This window comes from Panicum virgatum, chromosome 5K, assembly GCF_016808335.1.
Source record: "Panicum virgatum strain AP13 chromosome 5K, P.virgatum_v5, whole genome shotgun sequence".
Classification (NCBI taxonomy): domain Eukaryota; kingdom Viridiplantae; phylum Streptophyta; class Magnoliopsida; order Poales; family Poaceae; genus Panicum; species Panicum virgatum.
The window spans coordinates 62,254,193-62,276,042 of NC_053140.1; the positions used below are offsets into that span (position 1 = coordinate 62,254,193).

The following is a 21,850-nucleotide window of genomic DNA, read 5'->3' on the forward strand; positions in this document are numbered from 1 at the left end:
CTGAGTGGACGGACACTCAGCTACCCCCATCGCAAATCCAAGGCGAATGTTGGACTATGTACTTCGACGGGTCGGTGATGAAAACCGGCGCCGGTGCAGGCCTCCTCTTCATCTCACCCCTCGGAGAACACATGCGGTACGTGATACGCTTGCATTTCCCTGCTTCGAACAACATGGCAGAGTACGAGGCCCTCCTCGGTGGCCTCCGCATCGCCATCGAACTCGGCGTCAAGCGCCTCGACGTACGCGGGGAGTCTCAACTCATTGTCGATCAAGTCATGAAGGAGTCTAGCTGTCATGACCCAAAGATGGAGGCGTACTGCAATGCAGTGCGCCGCCTCGAAGACAAATTCGACGGCCTTGAGCTCAATCATGTCCCGCGCAAGTACAACGAGGACGCCGACGAACTGGCCAAGATAGCTTCGGGACGGACCACCGTCCCCCCGAACATCTTCACCCGCGACATCACCAGGCCCTCCGCCGAATTCAAGGATCCGACGGAGCCAGGCCTCTCGTCCACCGCGTCCCCCGGCGGGAACCCTCCGGCGGACGAGGTCGAGCCCATGGACATTGACTTCGGGACCACCTCCGCGGACGAGGCCGAAGCAATGGAAGTCGACAAGGCCCCCACTACGCATGATTGGCGCATCCGGTATTTCGACTGGATGATTCGAGGGATCCTACCCTCGAACCGCGCCCAGGCGCGGCGCCTCGCCATTAGGGCCAAGTCCTTCGTTCTAATCGACGACGTGCTATACAAGCGCAGTCCCTCGGGTGTCATGCAGCGATGCATCCCCGTCCCCGTGGGCAAGGAGCTGATCCGCGACATCCACGCCGGCATATGTGGCCATCACGCCGCGCCGCGCACCCTCGTGGGTAACGCGTTTCGGCAAGGTTTTTATTGGACCACCGCGGTCGCCGACGCCACCGATGTCGTGCGGACCTGCGAGGGTTGCCAGTACTACGCTCGAAAAACACACCTCCCGGCCCATGCTCTGCAGACCATCCTCATCACATGGCCGTTTGCCATGTGGGGACTGGACCTCGTCGGTCCACTGCAGAAGGCGCCCGGGGGCTTCACACACTTGCTGGTGGCGGTCGACAAATTCTCCAAGTGGATCGAGGCTCGACCCATCGGCAAGATCAAATCCGAGCAAGCGGTTCTATTCTTCAACGACAACGTCTTCCGCTTCGGGGTCCCGAACTCGATCATCACCGACAACGGCACCCAGTTCACAGGCAAGAAGTTCTTGGTGTTCTGCGACAGTTTCCACATACGTGTGGACTGGTCGGCTGTGGTACACCCACAGACGAACGGGCAAGTGGAGCGTGCCAATGGCATGATCCTCCAAGGACTGAAGCCAAGGATCTTCAACAAGTTGAACAAATTCGGCCGGAGGTGGCTCACGGAGCTACCCTCCGTCAACTGGAGCCTGAGGACGACCCCAAGCAGAGCCACAGGCTTTTCTTCGTTCTTCCTCGTTTGTGGCGCCGAGGCCATACTCCCCACTAACTTGGAGTACGTGATGAGGACATCACTCCTACGGATACAAACGACACTCCTCAAGATGATATACAAGGTCCTATTACTCGCGCACGTGCTCGACAATTGAACTTACAGGTGAGTTCGTTCCTAAGTAATGTTTATTGTGAATCTGAGAATAGATTGCTACCTAATGACTTAATTGTACTTAGGAACAAAGGAGAGGACCAGCAAGGGTGTGGAGAAGGCCTTGGAGGCGTGGAGGACCAGCAAGGACGTCCGGATCAAGATGGAGGCCCAAACAGATTCGACTTCGTTTCAGTTTCGGACTCCAGGAACAGGCCGCACTAAAACGGACGCCCAGGTTGCATATGGAGTCGGATTTGGGCGCACTTGATATGGATGGCTTTGGGCGCCCAAATCCGACTCCGTATGCAACCTGGGCGTCCGTTTTAGTGCGGCCTGTTCCTGGAGTCCGAAACTGAAACGAAGTCGAATCGGTTTGGGCCTCCATCTTGATCCGGACGTCCTTGCTGGTCCTCCACGCCTCCAAGGCCTTCTCCACACCCTTGCTGGTACTCTCCTTTGTTCCTAAGTACAATTAAGTCATTAGGTAGCAATCTATTCTCAGATTCACAATAAACATTACTTAGGAACGAACTCACCTGTAAGTTCAATTGTCGAGCACGTGCGCGAGTAATAGGACCTTGTATATCATCTTGAGGAGTATCGTTTGTATCCGTAGGAGTGATGTCCTCATCATCCTCCCCCTCTTGAATTGGAGTCGTCCTCGACTCAAGCTCATCTTCTTCTCCAAAATATGGCTTCAAATCTGAAATGTTAAAAGTGGGACTAACCCCAAACTCTGGGGGCAACTCAAGTTTATATGCGTTATCATTAATCTTTTCCAAAATTTTATATGGTCCAGCAGCACGTGGCATCAATTTAGACTTTCTCAAATCTGGAAATCTTTCTTTTCTCAAATGCAACCAAACTAAATCACCCGGTTCAAGTTTAACTTCCTTTCTACCTCGACTACCAGCAATTCTATATTTCTCAGTCATCTTTTCAATGTTCTCTTTGGTTGAAGCATGTAATTTTAAAATAAAATCAGCACGCTCTTTAGCATCACTATGTACACGCTCAGTAGTAGGTAGAGGCAAAAGATCAATGGGAGCACGAGGGTTAAAACCATACACTACCTGAAAAGGACTTACCTTGGTGGTGGAGTGTTCCGCCCGATTATATGCAAACTCCACATGTGGCAAACACTCTTCCCACATCTTCAAATTTTGCTTCAATATTGCTCGCAGCATCGTAGACAATGTTCTATTCACCACATCTATTTGTCCATCAGTTTGGGGATGACATGTTGTAGAAAACAGCAACTTTGTCCCCAATTTGTTCCATAGCGTGCGCCAAAAATGACTCAAGAATTTTGCATCACGATCTGAAACAATAGTAGAAGGCATACCGTGCAAGCGAACAATCTCTTTGAAAAAGAGGTTAGCAATATGAATGGCATCATCTGTTTTATGACAAGGTATAAAATGTGCCATCTTGGAAAAACGATCGACCACAACAAAAACGCTATCACTCCCCCTCTTCGTCCGAGGCAATCCCAAAACAAAGTCCATAGAAATATCCGCCCACGGAACCGAAGGAATAGGAAGAGGCATATACAAACCATGTGGGTTCAAGCGCGACTTAGCTTTTTGACATGTATTACAGCGAGCCACGAACCGCTCAACGTCTCTCCTCATCCTTGGCCAAAAGAAGTGTGTGGCCAGAACATCCTCTGTCTTCTTCGCACCAAAATGTCCCATCAAACCTCCACCATGCGCTTCCTGCATCAACAAAAGACGAATAGAACCAACTGGAATGCATATGCGGTTAGCTCTAAACACAAATCCATCATTTATCACAAACTTGTTCCATGTACGTCCCTCTTTACAATTCAGCAACACCTCATTAAAATCAGGGTCTAGCGCATATTGTTCTTTAATCGATTCAAGCCCAAAAATCCGACAATCAAGTTGGGACAGCATAGTATAACGTCTAGACAAAGCATCGGCAATCACATTATCCTTCCCTTTCTTGTGTTTGATAATATAAGGAAAAGATTCAATGAATTCAACCCACTTAGCATGTCTACGATTCAGATTATTTTGAGAACGAAGATACTTAAGCGATTCATGATCGGAGTGAATAACAAATTCCTTAGGCCATAAATAATGACGCCACGTCTCTAAAGAACGTACAAGTGCATACAATTCTTTATCATACGTAGAGTAATTCAAAATAGGGCCATGCAATTTCTCGCTAAAGTAAGCAATGGGTTTACCTTCTTGCATCAAGACACCTCCAATGCCAACTCCACTAGCATCGCATTCAAGCTCAAAAGTCTTACCGAAATTTGGAAGTTGCAGCAAAGGAGCATGTGTAAGCTTGTCCTTCAAAGTGCAAAAGGACTCCTCATGTGCCTTTCCCCAACGGAACACCACACCCTTCTTTGTCAACTCATGCAGTGGCGCAGCAATGGTGCTGAAATCTTTGACAAAGCGGCGATAAAATCCTGCAAGACCAAGAAAACTCCTCACCTGTGTGACGGTCTGGGGAACCGGCCAACTCTTTATGGCTTCAATTTTAGTCTCATCCACCTCAATTCCCTATGGAGTAACAACATAGCCAAGAAAAGAGACTCGATCCGTGCAAAAGGTGCACTTGTCAAGGTTACCAAATAAACGTGCATCACGTAAAGCATTAAAAACAGCACGTAAGTGATCCATATGTTCATCCAAAGACTTGCTGTAAATCAAGATATCATCAAAGTAAACCACCACAAATCGTCCAATAAAAGCTCTTAAAACTTCATTCATTAATCGCATGAAAGTACTTGGTGCATTAGTCAAACCAAAAGGCATTACTAACCACTCATACAAGCCAAATTTAGTCTTAAAAGCTGTTTTCCATTCATCTCCAAGTTTCATTCTAATTTGGTGGTAACCACTACGCAAGTCAATCTTTGTAAAAATTATAGCGCCACACAACTCATCAAGCATATCATCAAGTCTAGGAATAGGATGGCGATATCGAATGGTAATGTTATTTATGGCTCTACAATCAACACACATACGCCAAGTACCATCTTTCTTAGGAACCAAAAGCACAGGAACGGCACAAGGACTAAGGCTTTTACGTACATACCCGCGGTCCAAAAGCTCTTGGACTTGGCGCTGAATTTCCTTAGTCTCGTCGGGGTTGGTTCGATAAGCAGCTCGGTTAGGCAAAGTCGCTCCCGGAATCAAGTCGATCTGATGCTCAATTCCCCTCATAGGTGGCAGTCCGGGAGGTATGTCAGCTGGAAAAATGTCCTCAAACTCCTGCAAAAGGTTAGCGACAACTAGGAGGTATCGAGCTAACATCATTATCAAGGGAAAACAGTGTTTGTTTGCACACCAACGTGTAACAAACATCATCATCAGAGATTTCAGCAAGGTCGCATTTTCTAGCAAGTAAAACTCCACCCTTCAATTTAATCCCATCAGTCTTGGAAATAGGTGCAGACTTATCATTTTTAGGTGGGTAAACAGAATTAGCAACTTGCTGATTTTCAGATTTAGTTTCATGCAAAGTAGCAGCTCGTTCTTTTTCAGCATTGCTATCTGATTTTGAATTGTGTTCCACATACTTATACTTTTGAGCCTCCCATAGCTACACATATTATCTTCAGATCATTACACCCAGAGGATCTTGCAATCTTGGTACCACTTCCTCACAGGTATCACGAACCGGCCACCGGTTGTACCGTCCACTGCTCGTGTTGGTAAGAACCTTGTAAGGGCTTGGTAAGACGCTCTCTTTAGTAGTGACCTTGAGAGGCACCACCACCTGAGTAGTCAGATTATTAGGGATAACCTTCACTGTTTGTTCCTGTTTTTGTGTTTACCATGGCAGGTGATGTGGCACGTCTCCTACGAACAGCGAGACGCCGTCCGATCTCATCTACCTTGCCGATTCTTCTGGATCGAGATTGGGAGCGTGATCAGGATTGTTTCCTGGGTGCGCTGCTCCGGATTCTTTAGTGGATCCCCATCTTCTGATCGTGGTTCGTTGTGACTGCGGGTGGAAGAATTTATCTAGGGATTGGTTTGCATCATCTACTGTAAGCTGGCCAATTCCTTTATGCTATATTGCTACTGCTATTATCTGATTGGCCAAACGGATCTGTTTATTCCGTGTTGAGTTCCTGTTAAATTGTTGGAGTTGGAATATTCATATATTGCGTGCTACAACTGTTAGCGACTAATCAAGGAGTGAAATTACTTGGCTATTGAGTATTTTATTTGAGGTTACTATTTTGTCTCGTGACTCCCATCGAGTACTGCCTATTTAGTACGTGATAAACCAATCAGAGGCTCTACACTGAAAATTATTACATAATTGAGATCAGATAGGGAAATCCATTGTTGCGGCTGCCTGGTGTGTGATCTATCGGGCGATATATTCATCTCAGTATTGAACAGCTACTTATCTTTGGTGCAAACTAAAATAATTCAGCATCCTATAATTTTCTTGTGCCGTGAAAGATTGGGACATATTTCGGGCACCATCGGCGTGTCCTTATCAGTACGGATCGCCAAGGCTCAAGGCATACCAAGAGCAACAAAACCAACGGGCTCGCGAAGACTCGCTGGACCAAGTGGACGAGGCTCGAGACGTGGCGCTCCTCCACTCTGCGCGCTACCAGCAGTCCTTATTGATTTTTGGGAACCTTCCGGACCCTCGAGGGCTCGGATGCGCACGAACACTGAGGTACGCTTGGCTTTACCCTCGGCAAAGCCAAGCCTCCCTCGGGGGCTACTACGGGGGGAACCCCCGAGCGTCCCCAAAAATCACCAATGTTTTTTTCGAAATATTTCCGTCTCGACCCTAAGCTTCTCGTATCCTTGGAAAAAATAGACGCGAGGCGTAAGTAACTACGGTACGGGGCCGGCCGAGTCACGGGGCCGCCTACGCCTCCTGGATACGGCACCCCCCTCACCACCCCACGCCTACGTTGCTTATGAACGCAAAATCCCTCGCAGACGTTCGTCTAAGTCGCATACAAGAACATGGAAATAAAGTAAAAAAACATAGGCTCGAACGTACAAAGGCCTCGATGGGCCACACAGTCGATTCAACGAAAATAAATCTCTTATATTCATAAGGTACGATTACAAAGTGCGACTACAATAATCACTAACCTATTTACATGGGCTTCGAGGCCCAGTTTTCCTACAGGCTACCATCCCCCCTTGCGGGTCTTCCGTGGCGTCGAATTCAGCAATGGGAGGGATGTCTGCCTCAAGCTTCTCGGCGAGGATGGTGGTGAACTCCTCCGCGGCTGCGTCGGCTTCATCCATGATGGCCGACGCGGCGTCCGCATCAGCATCATCAGGAACGACGTACCCCGACGACACCCTCTGGAGATCCATGAGGTAATGCGTCGAGGCCACGGCGAGATCCCGCAGGACACCGAGGCGGAAGGTGCTCTTGGCGTGTTCGGCAATCCGACCGCCTAGCGCGCGCAGGCGGCTGATCACCGAACTACCCGAGACGGCACCCTCCCCCTCGAGCTCTTGACACATGCTCATGGCGGTTTGCTCCAGCTCAGCGAACTCCATCTGTGCCGCCGTGAGCGCGGTGTGCACCGCTTCCTTCGCCGCGGTCTCATCCGCCACCTTCTGCCTCAGCTCTGAGCAAAGGAAATCAACGTCAGCTACGAAAAGAAACAAATCAATGAAAACTCGAAGGTACTCACCCGTGATGTTCCTCTACGCCTCCTCCCTCTGGGCTCGAGCGGCCTCTTCGAGCGAGGACAATGAGGCTTCCTTCTCCTTAAGGGTAGCCCCCATGTTCTGGAGGGCCACCTCCTTCTCCTCGAAGGCCTCGCCCTATTCCCGAAGGGTTCCGGTTAGCGCAACCACGGCCACCTCCTTGTGGAGAAGCTCGGCCTTCTGCTGTTCGAGAGTGGTGCTGAGGCGCTGCAGCTCGGCGCTCTGCGCCTCAGCCTCCCGAGCTCTTTCCTCGAGCGCCGTCCGAAGGCGCTGCAGCTCGGCAGCTTGTGCCTCGGCCTCCCGGGCCTTCTGCTCCGCTGCCGCCCTCTGGACGTCCCGCTCATCGGTAACCCGCGCCAGCTCCTTCTCCAGCGCCTGCTGACGCGCTCCTAGATCCACCATTTTCGTGTTGGCGTCGATGTTCTTGAGCACCAGCTCGGCGTCGTGCTGCCCGAGCTGGCTCATCTGGGAGTACATCCGGGTCATCTCGGTGCTCTTTTCGCGCGAGATGTCCCTCCGCTGCTGCAAGAGGAAGGACGTGGGTAAAGACACGTTAAAGTTAAACCGAATCCGAGCAATTTGGGGGGGGGGGAATTTACCTGGCTGACCTGGTAATCCGCATTCTGGTGGAGCTGGAAGGTGCGGTCGAGGGCTTGCAAGATCTTGCGACCGACGCGCATCTGCGCGTTCCAGGCTTCCTCCTCCTCTTGCTCCTTGCGGAGGAACTCCGAGGGGACCCCGGACGGGACGATCGCCCCGAGATGGCCCCCTCGGACGTCCCCGCCTCGAGCATGCCCGCGCTGGCCAACGCGAACTCGGTGATGTGCGCGGCATCGCTTGCTACAGCAGCGGGGTCGATGTCCATTGAGTCCCCGTACTCCTTGCTGCTGTCCGGCAGCTCCACCACCGCCGCCACGCTCCCTTGCGCCGTTGGCACGGGCACTACCGCGACAATACCCTCGTCCCGGGCCTCGGCGGGCCCCGAGACGGGGGCTCCGTCCACCACTGGCGCCCCTTGCGCCTTCTCTTCCTCCGCGACGCCCTCGCCCTCGGCCCTCGGGGGCTCGGGGATGATGGTGTCCTCCTCTGCTTGGCCGGCAGGGCGCTCCTGCGCCCCCGCCAATTTCTCCTCCCGTATCCGGTCGGGCGGCGCTGGCCGCGTCACCCTGACCGGCCTCAACTTCTATAACTGCCTGGGCGGCGCCACCAGCACCGCCCCGGCCAGTCTCCTCGGCGTCGTCAGCCTGAGCGGCCGCTTCGGCACCGCTTTGGCTGGCGTCGCCCTCCTTCTGTGCCTGAGCTTGCTGCGCCGCCTGGGCCCCTCGAGCCATGGCCTCCCGTAGCCTCGCGGCCGCCGCCTCGAGATCAACAGCAGGCAGGAGCTGCGGCGCCGTGTGCGGCGTACTGCGTGCCCCAGTCTTGAGAGCCTTGGCCGGGGCAAGCTGCACCGTATCTTTGGGAACGACCCCGGGGCTGGAAATCAGGAGACACGAGTTGAGGACAACAGGATCGAGAAACCCACCAAACACGCAACAAAAACGAAATCCAAATTACTTACCCATATCGAGCACTCATGCTCCCCTTCCTCGTGGTGCTTCTTCGAGCCCGAGTCACCGAGCCACCCCTCGAAGACTGCCCCGAGGGCGCCCCCCTCGTGTCGGCCTGGTGACTCAAGGCTGGCAGCGCGGACAACTCCGCGCCAGCTGCAGCCTCGTCGCCACGGATCAGCACCTCGGGCGCGGGCGTCTCCTCACCAGCTGCCGAAGGCGACGACTCCCGCTCAGCCCCCTCGAGGGATGGGTGCGCCGAGGCCACGGCCCTTGTCTCTTCCGGCGCCGCCGGCTCCCCCTCGTCATTGTCCCACAGGTAGAACGGCGGGCGGCTCGCGTCCGCACCTTCCCCGTCGCCCCCTAGAGCATGGTCCTCGGCATCCGAGGCCTCCTCCTCGTCCTCCTCCGAGGACTCGGGTGTGGCGGGCTGCGGCTTCCCCTCCGCGCGAGCGAGCTTGCACGCCTTGTCGTGCCTCGCCTTCCTCTTCCTCTTCCTCTCGACCTTTGCCTCCGCCGCGTCCTTCTGCCTTTTCATCTTCTCCGTGTGGAGGCGATTGATCAGGCGTTGTTCCGGGACCGGGGGCTTCGAGATGCCGCTCCTCAACCCCTGCAAAGCACGCCCGAGACGGAGTCAGGAAAAGAGGGCTACACAACGCACGCCGGATTCGAAGTCAAAACTTACCAGAGAAATGTACCCCAGCTCGGGGCGCATCTTGATCCTCCAAACAGCCTCGGGATTTTGGGGGAACTCCGCCACCGCATACTTTGCCCTCCGGGCGGCGGTGGTGCGGGAGAGCAGCTTGTTCGACGTCCTCGAGCCCTCCACCTGGCTCCCAGGGGTGAGCTCGAAAATCGGCAGGGCCCTTTCCACGAGAGGAATAACCCTCTGCCAGTGGAAGTTCGCGATGACGGCCGCTGCCGTCATCCCCTTCTTCGCTAGACGCACTAGCGCGTCGGTGAGGCCCTCGAGCTTGGCTTGTTGTGATGGGGGCGACACCCCCCAGTCCCACTTCGGCGGTCGCTCCCGGAGAACTCTGTTAGTGAATGCCGGGAGCGCGCCCCTGTAGTTCTGAAGGCAGAACCACCCTCGACTCCACCCGGCATTGTTCGTCATCATCTTGCTCGAGATGTAAAGATTCCTCCGGGTCGGGTGGACGTGGAGCGTCAGGCCACCGGCGCGCGCGAACCGCCTCGGTTGGCTCCGAGCGTTCTCGACGAAGAGTTCGCCGCGGAACAGATGGATCCAAAGGTCCCAGTGGGCTTCGATGCCGAGATACCCCTCGCAGACGGCGACGAAGACCGCCGCCTGCGAGATGGAGTTGGGGCTGAAGTTGTGCAGCTCCACTCTGTAGTACTCGCACAAAGCCCTCATGAACCTGCTGACAGGGACGCCGAAGCCTCGTTCGTGGAGGCGCACAAAGCTCACGACGTAGCCTTGTGGGGGCTTCGGCTCGGTCTCGTCCGGACGCGGGGAAATCCACGCCGGCGCCCCCGAGTCGGTGATCCGCGGCAGCAGCCGGTCGGCGACCAACTGCTCCAGGACCGCCACAGTGGCGGAGGACTTCCCCCATGGCAAAGGCTCCTGGATGTCTGACATGTCTTCGATCCGAGGGGGAATGTGGGAGCGAAGGCTCTGGGATGGCTAAGGTGCTCTTTCTCCCTTTTTCTACCTCTCTCTCTCCTTTCTCTTCCTCCTTCCGCTCTTGGCTGCGGGCTCAGGATGCAGGGGAGGCGGAGAAGGCGAAGCAGGATGGAGGCAAATGGCCAGGTGAACCCAAAACACCCCTTTCTCTTCATTTTTATTCACCATGACGGGCGCAGCCGCAGCTACGGCCCAAATCTATAGCATTGAATGCGGTAGATTTTGCTATCACTAACGGATGGGCCCCACAACTGCGGAGTCTCTCACGCGCGCACGCAGCAATAAATGCGGCACGGTAACCGGCGGGCGCGGCATGACTGTTGCGCTATCCCATCCATCAGCCGCCGCCTACGCTACTTCGTTTGCCCGAGGCTGTCGCCTGAAAAGGCGCGCCCGCACCGCACCGCACAAATCGGGCCACGTCGCCCACCACCAGCGGAAGACCCGTGCGCGTGACTCATGACCTTGCGTCATTTTCGAATCAAGATGGAATATTCCTTCGGGGGTCTCTTTACCCTCGAAGGAATCGCATTCTGAGGCCTTACTGATCAAGGGTTTGAAGCCTGGCCCTTCAAGGGGTTCGACAGGCGCCCCAGATCGCCAGAGTTAGGGACTGCAGGGATGTGCCATACAAGCTACTCTCAAACGTGAAGTTCGAGACATCCTACACAGTGTTCAAGGCCGGTCGAGGGTGCCTAGAAGGGGGATCCTATCGAGGGAGAGCATCGCGCCCTCGAACCCTACCGAATGGGTCCGAGCCCCGCCTAGCGAACCCTCGCGAGCGCTTTATGAGACATGTCCATGGACCACGAGCCGACCCTTATCGAACGGGGTACGGACGTCCACTTGAACAACCCGCTAATAGCTCACTGAAGCAGCCATGGCTCGCGGCCCGGGCATGGGTAGCATGGTGCGCTTCACCCCTCCTCCCTGTGAAAGGGCGACGAGGGTCGTAATTGAAGTCGAGGGTTCCCCTGAACGCCTTCACACGGGCCTAGGCTCGGGGGCTCCTCGCACACCACGGTTCAAACCGCACCATCGAATAAGTCAACGACCTTCAATTGTTAAGCTCCACGTGTCAAAACAAACCCTCCGCTGTTGGCGTGCGCTCTCCTGATGGCTAAGCTGAACGCCAGGCCGCTGTACCAGCACTGAGAATGCCGAGGCCGGCTGAAAGAGTGCCGATGCCGGCTGAAAAAGACGCTGGACGGCCACCCCAGTAAAGCTACCCAGTGGGACAAACGTTTATAGCCCTTGGACGAGCACACACTCTCCTCCAAGGCCTCGGGGGCTACACCCGCGGGTGCGCTGACGCGCCCCCACGGAGAAGTCTTCACACATATTCGAGGGTCGTAACTCTTTGTACACCCCTATACCCTCGGTAATCCTCCCCGTAGAGGAGAAAGGGGACTTTATTGCTCAAATACAAATAAAGATTACAAAGGGTTACCGACGCAAAGCCGTCGAAAGATAAAAACACGTTGCCACCTACGTGGCAATTTTCCCTGTCTTGGGGAGGAGCGAGCGACGAAGAAAGGCACCAAGCCCCTAGCTGACACAATAGCGAGGCTGCTAGGGATGCGAGGAGAAGCCCCCAGGCTGCACGGGACCAGCGAGGGGCCCTCCTCGCAAGCCTTCTTCTAGCGTCTCCTCCACCGAAGACCACGCGGGGGGTCGAGCTGGCGGACAGCGCCCTCCGCACCGTCTCCCTGAGAGCAACCTTGTCACCGGGGGGGGATGATGCGAAAAACAGCCGCCAGACCTGGCGCCACCGCCACGGTCAGGCGTCTCCATCCCCCTTCAGGCTAGGGGACATCGCAGGAGCAGGACCCCATGGGCCCAATGCTCTTCTGCTGATCCCACTTAACCTGAGGGATGGAGCACGCGCCCACTCCGATCTTCCCCTACCTCTCGTAAGCATTCTTCTAGCGCCAAAAGCCTAAAAAAGCCAGGCCACCCCATATGGGGGCCGGTCACAAAAAAGGCAAAGGAAACATTACAAGAGTTGGGCAATGCTGGAAGAAAGAGCTGGGAGATTGGAGAGGAAAGGGAACCCCACGACCCCTATTTATAGCTGCGCCAGGCACCAAGCTTCAAGCCTGTCGAAAGGAGGAGGTTTGGATCGCCCATGACGGCGCGGCAATCCACAAGCAAAGGATGCCCTCGGTCACCGCGTCGAGACACGACTGAACGAAATAAAGCGGGGCTGAGCCCCTGGATGCTAAGCGGTACAGCATTGGCTCAGGCTGACCGCCCTCGAATGACGCGCCGCAAGGCAACTAGGGAAGGCAGGGCCAAGGCCCTGAGTACGGGACAGTGCGACGAAAGCGCCAGCTGCCGAGCAGCGGGCGCCGTCGTCACCCTGGCCCCCCCCTCAGCGCTCGGTCACGTCTTGTCCTTTAAACAAACAAACAAAGAGGTGCGCACCTCAAAGTACTCCTCCCGCGGGCGTACTACCCAGACCGGCGTGTTGTCACATCCGCCGGGCTGGCGCTCAGGCGCGTCTGGCGGGTGCGCGGCATCGATTGATCACGTCAAAAGGGGAAATCACCGAATCACCCTTTGGTCGAATCCCCTGACTCGACCAAAGCCTTGGGGGCTACTGTCGGGTACCACGACTAGGGACACCCTAATCGGGGTACTAAGATCGCTTTAAAAACGCAAACACCTGTTAAAGCAACTAGGCCCACAAAGGCCCACGGCCTGCTTCCCATTCGAAAGAAAGGAAAGGACTCAAAGAAGTCCAGCGTGCGGCCTGTTCGCATCCCCCTCGGCCCCGCTGGACAGTCTCCGCCTCGCTCGAGGGTAGCGGATCTACCCTCGAGCGGGTAACTCATCTCCGCCTCGCTCGAGGCCACCCCTCGGCACAAAGGACAAACGGCCCCGCCGCCCAACCGCTCGTCGTACGAAGGCATTAAAGGCCGGCCACTCCGCCACGACACCAAGGACAGGCGGCGTCAGGCCGCCACTCCCACAGTGGATGTGACCGGGGTCCCATCCATTGACTTCGGTCACCGCTCCGCCATCCCGGATGCTGTAGCAGCACTGTGGGACCTGCGACACGAACAAGACAGGCTCGGCACTACTCCCGTTACTTTTCTGCCAACACCGACCATCCGGATCCGCCTCCCACTGGGGAAGGGGTCTGGTGACGTCACGTGTCCTTCCGAGAGGGGCGCTCAGCACACACGGACGGAGCCCCGGACCTCCCCCCTTGAGGAGCCCGGCACCGCCACGTGTCCCCCGGACCTCCTAGTGTGCACGCTCGTACTCCGACTAGGGGGTCCGGGCCCGCCATGCGCCCCGCTACCGCTGGTGCGTCCAGGACCCTAATCCGTAGGGCCCACCGAATGCCACCGCACCGTATACAGAGGACCATGCACCAACAACGACCACGCCGACTGCAGAAGCTGCCAGGACGACCGGCACGATCTTCGCAGGACCAAAGACGATATCTAGGACGACTGTGACACACGCCGCCTTCCTACAGTGTACTTCCTATAGTGTCCGACCACTGTACCCCCGCGATTCAGGGGAAAGCGACGACTTCCATGCCCCCAATCATGTACGCCGCCCCTCCTTGTGACTATAAAAGGAGGAGGTGGGCTCCCTTAGGAAAGGGGGTCTCTCTGGCTTCTCTCTTCCAAGAGGACGTTCAGGGACTACTGAGCACTCATCTCAACTGACTCCACTCCTAGCAGAGACTTGGGAGCCTTCCTCCCTCTCTCGCCTCGCTTGTATCCCCTACTACAAGCGCTCCGGGTGCAAGATAATACAGTGCCCTCGCACACCCCCTTTGCTGGACGTACGGCCCCGCGGCCGGAACCAGGATAAACCGTGCGTTACTGTGTTGCCTCTTGCATCATCATCTGGGACGAGGAAACACGCAGCATTTACTCGTTGGGATCCGGACCCCCGGGTCGGGACACCGACACATTCTGCATGTAAGTGTTTCCTCTCTCATTTCTATACTCTCTAGCTATACTAAGTCTGTGGTTTCTCATCCCATCCTCGTATTTCTAATCGAGTAGGATGAATGTGCAAGAATGCAGAAAAAAGGGGATCTACAACATCGGCTTCATTGATCCACATGTTGTAAATGAAGAGTCGGTACGCAAATGGCCAAATCGCACCACGAATATTATATTCACGGCCATGGATAGGCAGCATGCTTGCACATTCATTCTATTGTTGTACAACTTCAAGTGAGTCCTTTTACTTTTTACATCATTTCAATTTATCGTAAAAATTTAAGTGAGTCCTTTAATTAACTTCTTTTCATCACTTCAATTTCAATAGCTTCCACTGGATCTTGCTCTCTATCAAGATCGATCGGTCCCGAGTTGTGGTGTTTGACTCCTTGCGGAAACCAAAAGAAGAGTATCAATCTCTGATAGACATCCTTCAAAGCGCATGGGCTCGGTTTATCCGTAATCACATAGGAGTCGCGACACCGCCTTCTGATCTTTATATCAAATCTGACTTTCTGGTACGGATACATATCGCGCATCTAATGTGATTTCATTAAATGTCATGAATATTTCATAACCCACATCTATATATAGTGTTTCAGACAGAAGCAAGAAACCAACATATGTGGTTACCATGTATGTGAGCACATACAGTCTTTTTGCTCCTCCACCAAGAGGATGACACAACAACAATTCGATGTACGTGTTATATTAATATATAACAATTTCTTTGATTTAATTCCATGCAAGTACTAATAGAAAATTTTGGTGTTTGCACTTGACAGATTTGGTGTATGAAGGAGGACCTCATCGAACTGGAAAGAATAAGGGCAATTCAAGAATCACTCTGTGGATTCCTGCAAGATGAGGTCATAAATCGAAAAGGAGAATTTTATTCAAATCAAAGGATAAGCGTGGGTCAACTTGATAGAAACAACCACAGGGGCGACGACGACGACGACTAGTATTATTCTCCTTTTTGGATACTTATCGGAAAAAACTAATCATTATGGCTACTTGTAAATATTTTTGTACTCCAAATTACTAGTATAAGTACTTGTAATTAATAAAGTGTATATCAATATAATATGTATATATAATTGCTTTTGTTTTGCACGAACAATATATATGAATGCTAGATACGAATGCAAATACGCAAATGGATACGAAATACGAATACTAATTAACTAAAACTAAAATGGTAACAGGAGAAACATAATTGATCCGGTACAAACCAGTGAGCTGCCTCGCCAGGAGCTGCGACGTGGGAGGCAGTTTAGTACCGGTGTTACCAACCGGTACTAAACTGCGTATTTTTGTACCGGTCAGCCCGGCCGGTACTAAACGCAGGTGCGTTTAGTACCGATGGGGCGGTATCGGTCGGGAAACCGGTACAAACCGGGGGTTCCCGACCGGTACTAAAGGCCTCTTTTCTTGCCGTGGATACTCTGATCACGAAGCAAATTAATCTTTTAAGTATTAAAAAACAGCTCAAAACATATTTTTTACACCACCAACTATTGGTAACTTGTATGATATGGTCCGCAGATGCAAGAGTAAATAGGCGATCAGCAGGGCGCTGGCCTTCTGATGATGCAGCGCGACCTCGAACGCGTCAGCAACATATTGAAACTAGCCGGTCCCGGTCCATCAGGGGTGGCTCAGCACTTGACCCCAAACCAACTCCGGCGGCACGAAGTTGTGGGTCCCTTCATCCTCAGGCTGGAAGGTGTAGTTGTAGCGTGCGGGCTCAACGTGATGCTCCTCTTCCTTCTCCAGTTCTCCTTGTTCTTCTCTTTCTCCTTGGCGGTGAGGCCGTGAGGGCTGGGGTGGAGGTGGAGATTGCTGCTTCTTAGGGCGTCTACTGTGAGGGCTCTTGAGGACTTTCTGCGTTTCCGGCAAGTCCACTAGGTATGCCCGGCGGTAGATTTCAGGTGGAGGATTTCGGAGCCAAGAGGTCGATGGTTACGTGGTGATGCAAGGATTAGACAGGTTCGGGCCACTAGAATAGCGTAATACCCTATGTCTTTTTGGTTGTTGTATTAGAGTTTGTGAGGTGCATGAATGAGGGTAATGTGATGTGTGTGTTTCCTATGGGTCCCCCAAGTTCCCTTAGTCTAGGAGTCGTGGGTTACAAAAGTAAGGGACGATCTACTTGGATTGTTTTACAAGAAAGCCAGTAAGTTAAGATTCCTAGATATATGGGCATCTATGTCGAGCCTTCATCCTGATCCGTAGAGGGCCATTCTGTCGTCCAGCCGAGTGCCTGTCCGTCGGGTACTTTGAGCAGGGTAGGCAGACTTCAGAGACGACCCTACTCGTCTGGGAGGGTGCGCTTCCATCGATGTCGTAGTTGGATGGTTCCTCCTGCGTCAGCACCGTCCGCTGACGCCAGTCCGGGGGGATGGCAGACGGCACCCGTCAGGCCACCGCAAAGGAGGTAGTCGCCAACACCGCCGATGGCGTCTCCTAGTCGGGAAGGCTATTGGGGTTGGCGACGCACAACAGCAGCCTATATCAAGGTGCCGGGAAAGGAGACGCCAGACAAATACACACGGAGGGGCGCGATCAGAGGCCTTGATCGATGAGGATACGGCATGATGCACTGGTAGAGGGTCCACCTGTCATTGATACATGACGGACCAAAAGTCAATATACCGCAGAAACGGTCCGCTCTTTATAAGTAGGTAAAGATTAATTTGTCAAGAATAGTTTCACCATCATCGCTTTATAAGACCCCATTTCATAAGCATAATCCGTTATCTACAACCTTTGTTGTGTTCTTTCTTGCTCTTGTTTGTGTTTTTCAATTTGAAGGCAACAATTAGTCATCCTGGTGAGATCGGGCAACGCATGGCTGATAACCAGAGGTGGTGTGATGCTTCGATTGCGGCCTTAAATCTTGTTGATCAGAAGTCGGATCGTGTCAAGTGGCCACTAAACGTTAGTTATCTTATCCCGACGGAAAATGGGACGGGGCACACCCCTTCCCATCAAGTGGCAATCAAAGACTTAGCTTTACAGTCAGGTTTGCACTTTTGCCATCCTTAATTTTTTTTTTGCCTTGGAGGGATTATCATTTCAAACAACGTATTATTGGTTGGCACTCGCACAAACAGGCTAATCAGTGGCTGTTCTAGATGAATTTCTTTGTCGGTTTAATGACGCTCACCAGCTGGTAGTACGAATCACCAAAAGTATGTGGGCTGAAGTGTGGCAGAACCGTCGAATTAAACTCAATTTAAGAGTAATGGCCATAATTTGAATGCATCACGTACAGGATCACTTAGCAACATACTCTCTTCGTCCTAAAATATAAGGCATTTTGTTTTATTTTGAATTAAAATAGTCTAAGTTTGATCAAATTTATGGAGAAAAGTATTAGCATCGACCACATCAAATAAGTAAATTATGAAAATATATTTCACAAGGATCTAATTATTCTCATTTGACATTTTAAAATATTATTATCACTTTGTAAATTATGAAAAATATTGCAAGAGACCGTGCCCGATGGATGGCACACGGCAAACTAGATCTTTGCCGTGTCAAAGACTGCTGTTGGGGGTTCGCCGTCGGCCACTGACGGCGACCCCTTCGCCGTGTATGTAGTTTGCTTCGCCCCGAAATCCGGTAGTGTGGGCCTATATATATATATAAGGGGCCGGGCACATTCATGCATACTAATTATAGTTCCTACTTGCTTGTAATAGTGAAGAAGAGATCATGCATGGTAAGCGGCGGCTTAATTTGGTCGATGCATGCCTTAGCTTGTTTCTCTTGGATTGCTTGTTCTCCATCGATCGATCGATCGACGTGGTGGTGCTTGCATTTTGTGCTCCTGTTCTTAATAATTAGCTTGCATGCATGCATATGGATCGTGAGAGTGTTTTACGGATCGGACCTGCTGCTGGCTCGATCGATCTGCTTTGATGATTAAATTGCTGTACGTACTACCGGGGATCGAGCGAGATATATAGATCATGGTGGGCTGCTTTGCGTGCTTCAAGCCTGCAGCAGCCGGTGAGGAGGAGGCGCCATCGCCGTCGTCGGCGTCGAGGAGGAGGCGCGGTGGTAGCCTGCGGTTGTCGTGCTCGTCCGGCCGCAACCAGCAAGCGGCAGCGGTGGTGAGCATCATCGCCGATCGGCGGAGCAGCAGCAGCAGCAGGGCGCGTGCCTTCACCTACGGCGAGCTCGCGGCGGCCACGGACAACTTCCGGGCCGAGTGCCTGCTGGGGGAGGGCGGGTTCGGGCGCGTGTACCGCGGCCGGCTGGAGAACGGGCAGGTGGTGGCGGTGAAGCAGCTGGACCGCGAGGGCGCGCAGGGCAACCGCGAGTTCGTGGTGGAGGTGCTGATGCTGAGCCTGCTGCACCACCCCAACCTGGTGAACCTGGTGGGCTACTGCGCCGACGGCGAGCAGCGGCTGCTGGTGTACGAGTACATGGCGCTGGGGTCGCTGGCGGACCACCTGCTGCTCCCCGCCGCCGGCGAGGGCGAGCCGGCGCAGCGGGCGCCGCTGAGCTGGGAGACGCGCATGCGCGTGGCGCTGGGCGCCGCCCGGGGCCTCGAGTACCTGCACGAGACGGCCAACCCGCCCGTGATCTACCGCGACCTCAAGTCCTCCAACGTTCTCCTCGACGACGCCCTCTGCCCCAAGCTCTCCGACTTCGGGCTCGCCAAGCTGGGCCCCGTCGGCGACCGCTCCCCGCGCGTGATGGGCACCTACGGCTACTGCGCGCCCGAGTACGTGCGCGCCGGCAACCTCACCGTCAAGACCGACGTGTACAGCTTCGGCGTGCTGCTGCTGGAGCTCGTCACCGGGCGGCGCGCCGTCGACTCCTCCAGGCCCCCCGCCGAGCAGCTGCTGGTGGCCTGGGCCCGGCCTATGGTCCGGGACGGCAAGAGGTACCGCGAGCTCGCCGACCCGCTCCTGCGATGCGAGGGGACTTCCCGGAGAGGGACCTCAAGCAGGCCGTGGCCGTGGCCGCCATGTGCCTGCAGGACGAAGCGTCCGCTCGCCCGCTCATGAGCGACGCGGCCGTCACGCTCGAGTACCTCGCCGAGGCGGCGGCGGCCTCGATCGTCTCATCATCGGCGGCACCAGCAGCAAGCAGCAGCGGATGATCCAGTATAGTAGATGATCGTATCGTATATAGTGGGTAGAGAGGTAGCAGTAGATTGGCAGCGGATGGGTGTTATATATATTGCTTAATTGGATTGGATCAGTACGCATGCATGCGCTCATCTGCTCCTGAATTCTGATGCAACAATATAATTTGCGATCGATGCGGTAGAAATGCTGACAATGTTCGTTCAAAAAAAAGAAAAAGAAAAATGCTGACCTTTAGCTTTGCTCAGCTGAAAAAGCTTCTCCATCCCAAAAGAAAAAGCAATGAAAAAGAAGCCTCTGCCGGGGGCCCATTGCCTCTTTCTTAACCCAGATCCTGATCCCATCCAGTTGCATTCCTTAATGATTAAGAATCAATTAGTTAATTAAAGGATTGCATGTGTGTTTTCAGAATCATGCATGCATGCAAAACTACTAATTAAAGTGAGATTTTGGCTGGCTGGGAAAAGCTGTCTTGCTAGATCGATTTCCAGCTCATATGCACACACAGCACTATAGATAGCAGAGAAGCCCGGGGTTCACGCCAGCGGAAAAGAACTAAGGCCCGTTTCCAAAAAAAATCTAATTTTTTAGACATATGCATGGAGCACTAAATTTAGTTGAAAAAAATAACTAGTGACATAATCTAACCGATTAGTACGAGACGAATCTTTTAAATCTAATTAGTCTATAATTAGATATTAATTATCAAATAACAATGAAAGTGCTACAGTATCAAAACCTAATTTTTTTCACAAACTAAACAAGGCCTAAAGCATATGATCCAGGCCAGCAACAGCTAGCTAGCTAGCTCCATAGGATCAATTAGCACGATATTTATATAAGAAGCAGCAAGTACTCCACTCTCTAGTTAGTTAGCAGCAGCAGCAGCAGCAGGTGATGACAATAATGCACTCGCACTCGCACTCGCACCCATACCCATACCGCCTGATGAGCAACACAGTCATCGGGTACCTCAACCTGGTGACGCTCCTTGCCTCCATCCCCATCATCGGCGCAGGGCTGTGGCTGGCGCACGGCTCGGCGGCGACGTGCGAATCCGCGCTGCAGGCGCCGCTCCTGGCCATCGGATTCATCGTCCTCCTCGTCTCCCTAGCCGGCTTCATCGGCGCCTGCTACCATGTGACATGGGCGCTGTGGCTGTACCTCCTGGCCATGCTGCTGCTCGTCGTCGCCCTGCTGGGGATCACCGTCTTCGGCATGGCCGTCACGGCGGGCGGCGGCGGCAGGCAAGTGCCTGGCAGGCCCTACCAGGAGTTCCGGATCAGAGATTACTCGGCCTGGCTGCAGAAGCGCGTCCAGGTCGACCGCTACTGGCGGCCGGCGCTGGCATGCGTGGTCGGGTCCGGGGCGTGCCCCAGGATCGCGGCTTGGACGCCCATGGATTACCGGCAGCATAGCCTGACGCCAATACAGTCGGGGTGCTGCAAGCCACCGACGTCTTGCACGTACGACCAAGGCGGCGTGCCCGTGGAGGCGCAGGCGCAGGACGAGGAGGACTGCTACCGGTGGAACAACGCCCCCGGCATCCTGTGCTACCAGTGCGACTCGTGCAAGGCCGGAGTGCTGGAGCAGGTGCGGCGAGGCTGGCACAACATCACCATCCTCAACGCCATCGTCCTCGTTGTGCTCATCACCGTCTACTCCTGTGGCTGCTGTGCTTTCCGCAATGCCCGCCGTGCCGAGTACCCCACCAACCGCATGTCAAATATGAATCCACGATGGGATTACTTCTGGTACGCTAGTACTACCTTGCATTGCTTAATTACAACATGCCTGCATGAACGAATGAGCATTTAATTTTGCTTTTGTCATCTTGTTGCCGCAGGTCACGGTGGTGGAATGGCCAAAGAGAGCAGCTGTATTAGTTAGGGAGGGCATCATATCTAATGATAGTAGGAGTATATTAATATATATAGTTGAGGTTTCAGCAGCAAGCCCTTTTTTTTTCTCAATGCACGCATTCCTATATACACTAGTAGAGTGTACGTGCGCCGCACGTGTTAAAAAAAACCGTCACCATGGCACCAATACCATATTCTTGTTATAGTCCTACACACATATGGAGAGAAATGCATAAGGAACATACCGAACCTCTCCAAACACCTTTGACCATTAGGTACAAATCAATTTAACTAATCAGATCAGAAGTTTTTCCAGCTACCGCACATGTATCAATCAATATATATATATATATATATATATATATATATATATATATATATATATATATAAATATAAAAGGATCCAAAAAAC

At 53.3% G+C, this 21,850-nt stretch overlaps 1 protein-coding gene and 1 pseudogene across 1 annotated transcript; both read left to right on the forward strand.

Annotated features, from left to right (window-relative positions):
• The first annotated feature begins 18,147 nt into the window (after positions 1 to 18,147).
• On the forward strand, positions 18,148 to 19,757 carry LOC120709397 (annotated as a pseudogene).
• Positions 19,758 to 20,434: 677 nt separating this feature from the next.
• LOC120709398 (tetraspanin-6-like) lies at positions 20,435 to 21,623 on the forward strand. Its single transcript, XM_039995035.1, has 2 exons — positions 20,435 to 21,330; positions 21,423 to 21,623. The coding sequence occupies exons 1-2, from the start codon at positions 20,474 to 20,476 to the stop codon at positions 21,460 to 21,462; spliced, it is 897 nt and encodes a 298-aa protein (XP_039850969.1). The 5' UTR covers positions 20,435 to 20,473; the 3' UTR covers positions 21,463 to 21,623.
• The last annotated feature ends 227 nt before the right edge of the window (positions 21,624 to 21,850 follow it).